The sequence below is a fragment of the Strix aluco genome, chromosome 4, assembly GCF_031877795.1.
Source record: "Strix aluco isolate bStrAlu1 chromosome 4, bStrAlu1.hap1, whole genome shotgun sequence".
Classification (NCBI taxonomy): domain Eukaryota; kingdom Metazoa; phylum Chordata; class Aves; order Strigiformes; family Strigidae; genus Strix; species Strix aluco.
Window position 1 is genome coordinate 37,591,033 of NC_133934.1, and position 13,064 is coordinate 37,604,096.

At 37.5% G+C, this 13,064-nt stretch overlaps 1 protein-coding gene across 1 annotated transcript in view; it reads right to left on the minus strand.

Moving 5' to 3' along the window:
* Positions 1-13,064, minus strand: part of TENM3 (teneurin transmembrane protein 3) — a 423,548-nt gene that overhangs the window by 92,276 nt on the left and 318,208 nt on the right. The window contains exons 10-11 of the mRNA XM_074822768.1: positions 6,774-6,896; positions 634-848 (exon numbers count right to left, since the gene is read on the minus strand). Coding sequence (XP_074678869.1) covers positions 634-848; positions 6,774-6,896 — 338 coding nt within the window. The remainder of the gene's footprint in view (positions 1-633; positions 849-6,773; positions 6,897-13,064) is intronic.

Genomic DNA, 13,064 nt, shown 5'->3' on the forward strand with positions numbered 1-13,064 from the left:
TACAAACCTTTTGAGGGGTGGAGCAGAATAAATCCACTGAAACACTTAAGAACAAAGTTTTAAGACACTAGGTGACTGACACTTTTACAACCCCAGTTCATTGTATCTTTGTAGTCACATATTACTTATTTTTTCTTGAATGTATTTATTCAGTGAGACACCAAGCTGTAAATACTGTAGCATTTGCTTGTAGAACAAACTGAAACTTCCTTAAAAAACTGTTGTCTTCTTGTTTGGAAAGTTGACTAACGTGGTCTTTGACAGGCACTCTTGACCACATGTGTGGCCATAAGATGCTGTATTAGTTTGCTTAGGTTTTTAAAGATATGTCTATATACCATAGAACTAAAAAAATACCTATAAATTCTGCATGAAAACAACTTTGTATCTAAAGCATCAACATTGCTCAACGTTCAGAACAGCTCACAAATAAGAATACCCTCCCTATTTTAGATCCCATAACTTACAGTATTACATTTTGGACATCACATGAGGTCAATAAAGCATAAAAAAGTAAAAATAAAAATCAGCAAAATGGAAAGGGATGTAATCCTGAAAAAGAAAAGAGATCCAAAAGACACAAGCTCACAGTTTTCAATAATATGTCCTACTTTTAATGCAAGCAATTCTCACCTGAGTGTGTGAAGGTGGTAAGCCTTTTCGGCCATATACTCCAATCAATGCATCCTTCTGAAGGGATATATTGAATTTTAGAAATTGTGGCTGATCAATGAAGAGTTGTGATCTCCAAAAAATTCCAGGGGGAACTTCTTGTATTGCTCTTCGGCCTATATCAAGTTCTCCAGAATCTATAGTGTTGTTTTCTTGTGCAAATCCCCCTAATTTTCCTGATGGGTTAAAATAATAATAAGAGATCAAAAATTAGTATTCCTTTCTGGCTTTCAATTATCCTTCATAGAAACTGTCAAATATTTAGAATCACCTCAGATAAAACATTACCTGGCAATCTTTCTGAATGTAAGATTGCAGGGAATTCCCTGATTTGGAAATAAAAAGGCAAAGATACTACAAATACATACCAAGTAAAAGTACTGTAACTTCCCTAAGCACTAGTATTACAGAAACTGTTTTAGGATCTACATTAAACTATTCATTTTTTTCCCCAAAGGATTTTAACAGGGTTTTTCCAGCATAAAGTCTCACACTGAAAGGATTTAAGGTAAAGGGAAATGCAGCATACATAAACACAAGCAGTCTAGAGAACTAATACACAGTAGTTTCTACATTAAATATCAGAGCATTTATACAATACTAACAATGGCTATAGCTCTGGGTTCCTACTCTTTGTTTTTGCATTGCTCCCCCCAAAAGGCCATGTTTCTTGCTCCACTGTGCCCATGTCCCTATGCCTTTGCTCCCCATAATGCCTACATCCTCTGCACTCCCTAGCCTCAGCCCCGAGCTTGTTATCACCTCCTTGTCCACACTGTCTCCTGAATAAAATGTATAATAGTATGTCAAAGTCTGGTACTTTCACTATTTTCTATATCATGAATATGTATCTATCCTGCAGGGCAACTACTAGGAATAAGAACACAGCACTGAAGGGCATTAACAATTTTTCTCTGTAAAGCATTTGTGCAACTATCAGCCTTAGGAGGCCAGTGATGATGGCTTGGAAATGCCCAGAAGAAACAAAGAAGATGCTAACATGCAAAAGACACATGATGTCAAGCACTAACACTGAAAAACTGGACTACTGGTTGTGGCATTAAAAAAGAGGAAAATAAAGTCATAAACTGCAGATACCCCCAACAAACATTTTGTTCAAGTGGGTAAGTCCAGGCAACAGAGACTGAATCTATACTGCAGCTCGAGTACAGAACAGCATCATCCAATCTGCAAGGCTCTGTGCCATCCCGGTGAAGCACCGTGAAATAAATGAAAGGGGTAAAACTGTTCCAGCCCAAGTTGATGGCCCTGCAAGGCACTGGGCTGGACGCTATGGACAACACAGGTCTCTGATAGCTCTGAGATCTCCACATTTCTCTCAGTTGTAATGCACAGGTACATGCTAAATCCAGTGAAGATTACAAACCCTTCTCATATCTTGCCAGCAAACAAATTGTGGTTTAGTTGTGGTAGTGTTTTCTACCTGCCAGACTCGTAGGAAGCAGAACTACTATGACTGACGCACTAAAGAAGTGGTTTGAGCAAACTGTCACCGCCCAGCTTTAAAATCTGGGATGGTTGAGATGAGCTTGCATCAAGTCTGTTTAAGGCCAAAGACTCAGATCTTGATGTTCAGGCACTAACTCCACGCCGTGCAGCTGGACATAGGCAATCTTGGAAGCTGGTGCCAGCATCAAAGCCTAATTTGATCCAATGGAATCAGTGCTGTCAAATCTAGACTAATCTAGATGCAAAGACGTGTGTAAGAACTTGCTTACCAACACTGGAGCAAACAAGTAATGCCACTGAGTGGCTGGCACATCAAGCTGAGCCTTGAGTGAAACAATATATAGAAAAATGGAACTGTAGTTACAACCTTACAGTCCACTGTGTTTTTACCAATTTATATTCTTTTTTTTCAGCAGCTAGTCTATTATGAAGATTGAACTAAACCCATCTGAATGCGATAAGCAAGTTCAAGCGATGCTGGTTTGTTTGTGCACAAATGTTCTGAAGAACTGACAATGCTCTGTTGCTGTCCTGTCATTTATGTTCAAATTCTACATTATTCATCATTTGATGGAAAAAACTGACACAACCTTTTTGCAAACATTTAGACTTAAAAAAACTAGATTAAAATCTGAAATGCCAGGTGAGGTCACAGATTGATCCTCGCCACTTTTTGTGCATCCAAGATGAACAGAGACTGCTGCTGAATTAAACAGGTACAGAAGCACAACTGAGAGGCCCGAGTGGGGGCTTGTATCATCATCAGTGCTGTGCCACAACGGTGTTGCAGTCACTGAAAATGTCTCACTTACAGGATCATCATATTGATCAGTGTTCTGAGGAGAGACAGTGAAATATCTGATCTTGGAGAAACCATTTTTATTCACTTCTCAGGATGAATCTGATGCTTTTCTAACTTTGGACTTAACCTTTCGCAATATTCATATGTTATTCTAGAAGATGGATCTGTATTCACTATTTTGGTACATTTAAGCATTTGTTTCTTACCACTTCCTTCAAATTTAAGCATGTTTTGCCATATAAATTCACACACTGATGACTGGTAATCACTAAACAATAAACACTTGTTTGCAGTATTGATCTGCAGCTTCCCCTATTTCTACATTTGAAATGAAAAACAACTACCTCATCACTGAAAAGATGAACTAGACAGCTTGAGCAGGTGCACTTTATCAAACATTTTGACCAACTTGCCAGGCATGCCTATTACTGTGCTTCAACACTTATCCTTAGCAGATAATTATCCTACAGACTCCCATTTTTTCATCAAAAAAGAGGTAGTTTTATCCTGTAGCCACATGTCCCTTTAATGCCATACCACGTCTCTCAAAATCGTCATTAGTTGTTCACCCTCCTTAAGAACAGGGAGTCAATTATTCTTTGCTCCCTGTTGTATCTCAACAAGCATAAGAAAAATCTTAGTAGTGTCATAATTTCGTTTTCACTTTCTAAACAGTAACAGTTCTTAAACACAACTTTAAATTAAAATATGAAATGTCATGTTCATTCACACAATTCCATAATGACATACCAGTCCAAATAAGAAACCAAATTTTAAAATACCTAGCCTCCTGAATATGTTCTTTCACTATACTTCTTCTTTACCCCCAAAATTTCTTCTTTCACAGACCCTCCCCAAAATACAATAAAAATACACATAAATATTTATAGGTAAATATTATTTAAATCATGATTTGTACTTATGTTGCTAGATATAATATTATTTAATTTACAAAATGCATTACTTTGCTGCATCACATACTATCAATATACACAATCATTATATGATGCATTTGTGATACCGATAATTCAATACATTATGACTAATCGGTAAAATATTTGTTATATTTAGTATTTGTAAACTGTATTTTGACAGTCTGAGATTAGGGTGGACAAAATCCTGAGCTAAACAAATATTTAAAGCAATAAATAATATTTAATTATTTTACAAGAAAAATAATTCACAAATATCACTAAAATGACATGAAGCCAAACTCCCTCTCCTTATTTGCATTCTATAGATTAAAACACAAGATACACTGTGAATAACTGAGTATCTATAACACAGAATAAAATGAATGCACAACCAAAACACAAAAATGCTCAACGATAATTGCTGTATAGTGTCACACATAATACCATTTTCCATCCTTCAAAGGCAGTACTAATTAGAATATTAGATTGCAAGGCTGGATTTACAGACAGTCAACAGCATGTTCTCCCATTCCATTGAATAACCTTGTATCTTTTTCTGTGAGACATCTGCTATACAACCTTCTGCAACAACCATTTCAAGAAATGAAATCAAAATCCTCCTTAAAACCATACCTTTTTAGAAAAAAACCCAGAATAACATCTAAGTAAGAAGTTACTATTCCTTCAATTAACATGAGATACTCAAACCAAAAAAGTTCAATACATGTAAGTTCAAGCAAGAATAATGCATTTGAATGAGTATAATCTCAAAAAAGTGCATCTAAGTAAGGCAAAAGAAATGCCGGTTTTCCCATTCACTTTTTTCCTCTCTTGCATTTTAAAAACATCTGCATTAATCACATATTATTACAAGGTATTTCTGAATTGCACACAGATTTTATATGACAGTATTGGGATATTACCAGGGGACTAAAGAGGGGCAATACTGAAAGTTGTTCAGCTGTCAAGTATCCAAATCAAGGCTTTATTGATTCTTCCTTACAGCTTTCAGTAATAAGTAGGATAGCACAGGGATAGCACAGGGCCCCCCCCCCTTAAATTTCACATCTAGTCATCACACTTTTCCTTCTGCTTAACCTTCTTTTTGTGGTTTAAAATGTGTATTCTCTGGTCTGTCTGTTGTTTAGTGTTGATGTATGCTGATAAATGACCACTTACCATATTCTGCAGAGGACAGCATTTTAACAGTGGATGGAATTAACCCTGTTCTCTTGTACAGTATTTAGGGGCATAAGGAAGGAAAATCGGATTTGATATACTTGTTATTTCCTTTTATTTTTGAGGCAAAGTATAACAGATTTTAATTTGTAAAAAAAATTAAACACGATCAAGTGAAAAAGAACAATTTATAAAATATTTACAAAAACATGTATATACTTTATACAAAAAAATATATTGGCTACTGACAGCAGAAGACAGTGGGATGATGAGCTGTCACTGCAGCATCAATATTCATTAACCATACCGTAGCTTCACAACAAGTAAGAACACAGAAAGAGATAATGAATATCTAAGTTCAAGAAAAAGGCAGTAGGGTAAAGGAAATGAAAAAAGAAAAACTCCTACTGGAGAAATTTCTTATGCTTAAAAAGATGACAAAAAGAATGAACTGAGCTATATCTTTTCTATAACTTGGAGCTGTGATAACTTGAAAAATTTTCAAGATGTCAACTGCTGGCAGAGGCTTCCTCCTCCTTGGTGGTAAGGAGGTCAGCTCTACCTCGTGAAAGGGAAAATGGATTTTTGTGTAATGAAGCAAACGCCACATTCATCAACCATTTAAATCAAGTTTTCCATTCAAAACCTATTGATTTTAAAGCCTCTGTTAGCCAAAAGTGCACAAGCTCTTAAATGTTTTGAGAATCTTAAAGGGCAACATGGAAAAAGGTCGATAAAAAATAATCTCTTTATGTGGTTTGTATTTTAAAAGCTCCTACAACAAAATTAATAAAGTTTTGTTTGGTTTTTTTTTCTTACTTTATATATTGGTTGGATGATTCAGACTCAGTATTACATGCTAGAGACTTTGAGAAAACAAATGAACATATTATACATGACCTATTAAATTTCAGAGAGAAATTAAAAAAACCCCATCATCATCTGTAGAGAAAACCACAAACCATTCCATGGCGAGGTCATCATGCCATAGGAAGCTCCTTGATCATGAGTTGCCTTCTAAACACAGCTAAGAGAGAAGTTTCAAAAACATGCAAAACCTCCCTGAAGTGCCTTTTGTGGTGCCAAGTCTTCAGAAAAAGAGATTATGTCCTCCCTGTCACTGACAACGCTTTTGTCTGAAAATATTCAGAGATTGCTGGGAGTCCCAAAGATTGAATCTTGGTATCAGGTCCCCCTTATGAAATAGTGTATCCTGTCACCCTGGGCTCCCTGACTTTGTTGTGGCGATTTCTGCAGCACAAGACCTTGGCCACCCCAGTGCCTCAGGCAGGATGGTCTGAGCCAGCCTCAGCACCATCCTGCTACCTCTGAGAACACTTCAACAATCATTACATTATCACAGATTTTAGAGTGAGCAGAGGTTCTGCTTCTCTGGATGTGATGAAAGCTTTGCTATCCTCATCAAATATTACATGGAAATTCCCATGAGGAATTTTGGTTGACAGCCAGCTTTCCTAGTAAGATCAACATTATCACCCAGGATCCATCACTCCCTTCACATGCTAGGTAGGAGGAACAGTGTGCTCTTCTCAATTGAAATACAACTCCTGTTTAATCTACATATCCATTTAAAATTACCATTACTTACAAATGCTCTGTATTTCCATTAAATATACAGAGTTTTGAAGGAAAAGTGTTAAAGTCTGGCAATGTAAGTAAGACACAAAGAAAGGAAATGCTCCAAAAGGACAGAAATTGGTGCCTGTTTCACTTACCATTTTCTGCAGCAGGTACTGTTACAGGATGTGTTGGCACAGTATCAGAATTCACTTTTCCATTCTCAAACGTATCATTTTCAGTTTGCTGCAACTGCCAGTTGAGGCCAAACAGATGCATTGCTGGTGGTAAAGGATACAGGTTATTTGATGCTCTTAACCACAATGACAAATTGCACAAATAATGGCTTTCCACGCTACGCAGTGGAATAGCAACTCATACATTAAAAAATTAAATTACAGGAACAAGCATTCACAGACTAATAGTTCAACTTAGCAATGGCACTAAGCAATTACTACCACTGTCCTTTAATGATACAGTGCTTTCGGTGAACACAGTTGACAGAAAGCTCACCAGCCTTATTTCTGAGTCTTTTACTGGTCCCAAATCAATGTTCAAAAGAATAGACAGTAATTATGTCCTTTTTTCATTTTTGATTCTTCTGAAGAGATAAATCATTTAAGTGAGTTCCTAAATGACCTACTAAAATAAATGATTTCACCAGCAGATGGATCTGTTCTGGTTAGCCAGAAAGGGAAAACAAACCACACAAGAGGAGAGGAAGGAGGGTGCTGTGGGTGTTGCAGGGCTAACCTAAGACACGGACACTCCTTTTTATGCTGTCACCAACACCCTGTGCAACCTCCAGTTATGTGCCCATTCCCCACGCTAGTCTACAGAACAAGTCAAGACCATTAGCAGAGCTGGAGACACTGGGGCACTTTGCTCTGATAATGATAATGCATAAGCTAGGTTTCTGAACTACTAATTCCCCACAACCACATTTATTAGAAAGGTGATTCCATGTTAAAAAGTTTAGCTAAGCTAAGTCAACCTTCCACGGTGTTAGGGGGAACTACTTGAGGAACCTTGCTATCACCAGGGGTTAATGAACCCCCCATCTAAATTTTTAGAGCAAAAATATGGGAAAAAAAAAATCACCTTAATGCTATACCGTGATACACATAACATGCAATTTCCTGCTGTCTATAGTGTATTTCCTTCTCTTCCAATGACTCTATGACACCACCAAAATTAATTCTATTGTAATTACTCTGATTTGTGTTTGGTATAACATGGGTTTGCTCATTCCACGACAGCCGTTATCTCCAAAGCTGGAATAGTCTTTCGGTGCTACTGGGGAATACAAATGCACTGAAAAAAAAATCTGTAATAATCTATTTTAATTATTAGTGCAAAATATAAGGACGATAATTCACTGTATCTTGTTGATTCTGCTGCTCCTGTCTCTGAAACAGATCACTGCTATAGTAGTTGATGTTATTAATTTATTCATTGTGTCTATCCAAACGACAATTCTTCATCCCTTTTGGTTTCATCTCTGATATTTCAACCTCTCTGTATTGACCATGGCAACCCTTACTTAAGACGAATGGGCACCAGTGGAAGTTTAGTCAGGCAGACACCAAAACCTACAGAATTAAGACCCTCTCTGCGAGGTCTTTGCCTTAAACCCTCCCCCTTACCCTCAACAAAACAAAAAACCAGAATACAACCAAAGACCTATTACTGAATGCTTCAAAGACTGAAATCCTCACTATAGATGACATATCTCTTTGTTCCAAGTCTCCAACTCTACTATTACTCTTCTTTCTCAGACCTTAAATTGCCTGTCAAAGCCTGATAATGTAGAATGTTCCTTGACCCTAAAACCTTATTTCTTTTTTCCCCCTCTCATCTCCTGTTAAACCATAAATCCAACCACCACCATTTTTGGCACATCACTAGAATTAGCCATTATTATTTTGGCCCTACCTCAGCTGAAATTCTTATTTATGTATTAATTATCTGATGATTGTATCTGTTTTAATATATTTCATCAAAATCCCTAGGGTCAAACTCTACTATCTGTTATACTAGTTCACTTCACTGGCAGCAATGAAAGACTGCAAATAGCTAAATATTTCATGATTCAAACCCAGTACATTTCTTGTCTTTGGTCTGGAGGTCTAAATCACCTTTCCTAACTTTGCTGGCTTCTTATTACTTTTAATACTCTGCAGGAGAAAAAAAGAAAGCAACATTCATTCTGTAACTCTAGAAGCGCATCCCTTCCAAACACTTGAGCTTAGAACATCATTAACAGCTCTGTATGCTGGTGCCGTGTACCTGCCCTGTGACTCTTCATGCTCCGCTGGGAGATCAGAAGGGGAAGCTCCAACATGACCTTCTAGCCATTCCCTCATAATTCAAAACAGCTGGAATTTGAAGTCTTGAAAGGCAAGGACTGTGGGATCTATATTGATTACTTCTCAAAGAACCATAGTTACTACAAGGTAAGTGACAATTACCTTTTCTTTTTGTTTGTACTGATGTGAGTCCTACTGTAGTTCACTGTCAAAGATGGTGAGTAGTAGCTGTATCCCTCAAAAATACTATTGCTCTCTCAACTTTGACACTGAACTAGCACCAAGTTCAGTAAATGTCTAATAAAAATGAACAGAAGGATACATGCAGACCAAAATGTTGCTTGACAACTCCAATGACAACCCAAAACTTACAGTGTGTACTAATATGCTAAATAATTCAACTATGTAATCTCTCTGAGACAGCACTGTGGAATTTCGCAAATTCTCCTTTCACTACAAACATATGAGAACATGAAAGAATTAGGCTTGTTGATACAGGATCAAAATACAAGGCACAATTTCTTTAGAAATGGGAAACTTTAAGAACATGGGTAAATTGACTAAATAAGACAAATTTAGGCACTATTTTGTCAATTAAGATTGGTCTCTTCACAGCCAGCCATCTTTATAAAAGCAAACCTTAAGTCCTTATCAGTGTTATAAGGACAGTGAGGCACCTGTTAAAAATTCTTGATGCCCCCATAAGTATGATAAGCAGCACCTGGTACTGGTAACCACACACTGAGAGCATGCCTCAGCTGGGGGTCTGACAACTTCAAGTCAAATGTTATGAACTAGCTCTGAATTTCCACAGGGGGAATGATGCAGGCAGACTGCAGTGGTGTATATGTTTGTTTGATTTCCTCAGGTCTAGGAAAGGGTGAGGACTTTCCTCCACCTTTGGGAGGGGGATGTAAGAGTTCAATCCTCCTCTCTGTTTCTATTATGTTCAGAGAAATGGTAGGTTTACTTCCTTCTATAAAGAATTTGATGTATGAAGCAAAATTAAAGCAAAAACATATAAAGCAAAATATACTTCTCTACTCTCAGCTGCTATTTTAGTCCCAAATCTAATGTAAAGCACTTTCTTGATTTTTGGATTAGATACTGCCTGTCAGGTCTGGTTTATTCCCATTCAATTTGCACTTATTTGGTGTTAGACAATGACAATGAAGACAAGAGACCCTTCCTAGAGTAACTAGTTCTGAGTCTGCCCAATCTATGAGGGTACTAACACTGGAACAACTTTCAATACTGGCATATCTTTGATGGCAGCAAGGACTTGTCAGATGCCAGATGCTTCTAACCAGAAGGCACGCAGCTTGTGATGGTTGTGGTCATGGACCACAACAACTGAATCCAAATAACCCACAGCTGCAAGCATGGATGAACCCTCAGGGGATGGGAGAAAAGATGGGTCGTCACAATTCCAAACGTGACCACAAACCCTAACAAAAGCCTCCTTTTGCTTGTATCAAGACTGTGATGATTGCTCCTATCATGGAACAGAATGACTTTTTAAGAAGAGAAACAGATTATTATATCCTCTGCCTATTCTGCTGCTTAAGTCCCCATCTCTATTCTGCAAAATAATCTTTAGCTACCAACAGATCTTCTTCGCTTGCTGGACTTATGATAGCATTTTACGCTGGGACTGACAGAGTTGTTTATGGTGGTATTTGTACTGCTGCTGGCCAAATTACCAGCATTATGGCTGGCCTTTAGAGTGTGGTGATAGTTTAAATGGTGAGGACTTCATTCCCTCTAATAGAGTGGGAAGGACAGGTATCAGAGAGGAGGAAGTCCTCTAGGATCCATGATGCTCTTGGCATGAACACAGCACCCGTGTCTGGGTGGTGCTGGTGGATACGGCTGAATTCTCCAGAACAGATCTCAAACATACAAACAGTAACCAAACTAACAGTTGTGCTTTTAACCCATCCCCCTTTATATTTCTGAAAAGCAGAACATGTCAAATGGACTGGGATATTCAAAAGATTTGGAGCTCAGATAAAGGAGCGCATTTATACCTACAGTAGCATTGATGTTAACACAAAAAAGCTATCATTTGTTACAGGCTATCAGGTAATCTTACCATCTGTCAACACACAGTTCACTGAAGGGTTTCTGAACAACCTTAAACTGCTTTTTCAAGCTTGGTTGATCTTACCTTTCACTCTGTAACTGAGGTCTAGTTATTTTGGTTTGTAATCAGTCTACAAGGCCTTCATTTCCACTGAATAATTAAAATAGCAACTAAGAATACATTTCACAGCAAACACTTGAAAAAATATTATGACTAGTTTACACTATGTAAAACATTTTATAGTAATCTGCTTCAGGAAGAAGTTGCTGCTATCGGGTCCTTTCATTCTTTTAAAGTTGCCAGCCCATTTGTCTCGCACCTCCTTTCTCAAGCTAGTATTGCTGTGCTTTATACATTCTCTTTACAAGGAACTTGTTCTTGAGCAAACACACTGTATTACCACTTCAAAACCACCTTCAAGACTTTCTTCAGCAAGCCAAAAAGAAATCAGTCCCTTTATTAGTAGGTGGTAACAGAGATGGATAATTTATGTAACTACGTAGCAAAACTAGAACTGAGAGAGCTGACAACTACCTGCTGCATTCAGCCGGGGAGGGCTTCCCCTTCACTGACTTGTTCACTAGCTCAAAGCTCTCTTCTGCCAAAGTTATGAGAGGCACAAAAAAGAACTGTAACAGAAAAACAATGTAGCTGTTTCTCCATTTAGCAAAAACTGGGCTTGTCTGGTTTTTTTTTTTTTTGCCTCCTCATATACTTGAATGGTAAGAGAATAGGGACAGCTAGTTGATAAAGAAATTAGACAGGTGTTAGCATCCTCCAGTATCCAAGATGTAGTTCTGAACAGAAAACAAAGTTTGGACACAGATGTGAATAGACATACAATGCTGGGCTTTATGACTGTTATCAGAAAGAAAGAGTATTTTTTTCTTTGTAGGAAAGAGTAGCAATATGCAGTAAAAACCAGAGCAACTTATTTATTGTTCTGGTCAAAATTTAAGGGTGTCTATCCTAACTCACCAGGATCGACCACATCTTTTTTTAAAGTACTGTAAATGATAAATAGGCTCATATGAAAAACAAAGGGTGTAGCAAATACCCTACGAGCTGTGCAAGTGGAAGCATTAAAGATGCAGGTGATAAGGATGAACAAGCAAACCCATATGCATATAAGCAGAGGCTTTATTCACAGAAGTAGCCCTACAGTAACTGGAGAGGTAACCAAAGTTTGAGTCTGAAGTCTCTGAAGTACTGGTCAGAAATGCCAGTAGTTCAACAGCTTCCATTCTGAATTTGGTAAACTTGCTTTTTGCAGTGAAAAAATTCTAAAAGTGACACAGTGCATTTCAGGGAAACAAGAATTCACAGATAGGAGGATTCTTCTAAGTAGAAAGAAGCAGCAACAGAGTTGCCTGAATTGGGAAATGGACTTCCCATGTTCCTCCAGCTCTTCCTAGAATAACGACAGATGAAAAATTAACACTAGCAGCAGAAAAAACCACCAGCTATCTCTAAGTAACAAGCATCTCCCCAAGACCTCTGGAGATAAGGCCTATGGCGTATGTTCTATAAATATAAAGAACTCGACAGTGTGGGGAAAGTTGGCAAGAGGAACTGAATGATGTTGGCGACCCTCCTTCCTTTCTCCCATGTGTTTTACAAGGTATGGTAATCAAGTCTTATTATTCATGAAACTGTGCTTGAAGATGAGCTTCTTGCTAAGATACTGAACTGATCTTCCAGGACTGCTACAGCTTTTTATTTCTAGGTGCTGGTGCTTTCAAACCATGATTTACAAAATTGCTTCCCTAGAATTAATAGAATAATATATATGTACACTTGCACATAAGGAAAAGTGAATATCATTTATATTTAAAGCAATGCAAAAAGATTATAATTTAAACTAAGCAAATTGCAATTATTGCTCAATCTTGTTGAAGGATTATCTTCTAGTTCATCTCCCCGTTGGCAATACATTTTCAAATGAAATATTTGAACATTGAAGTGGTTTTTAAAATTATCTCCCATATATTTTTCTTGCAATATAATTAGAATCTAAACCCATTTTATTCTGAAGGACCTGGAGTGGACCAGAA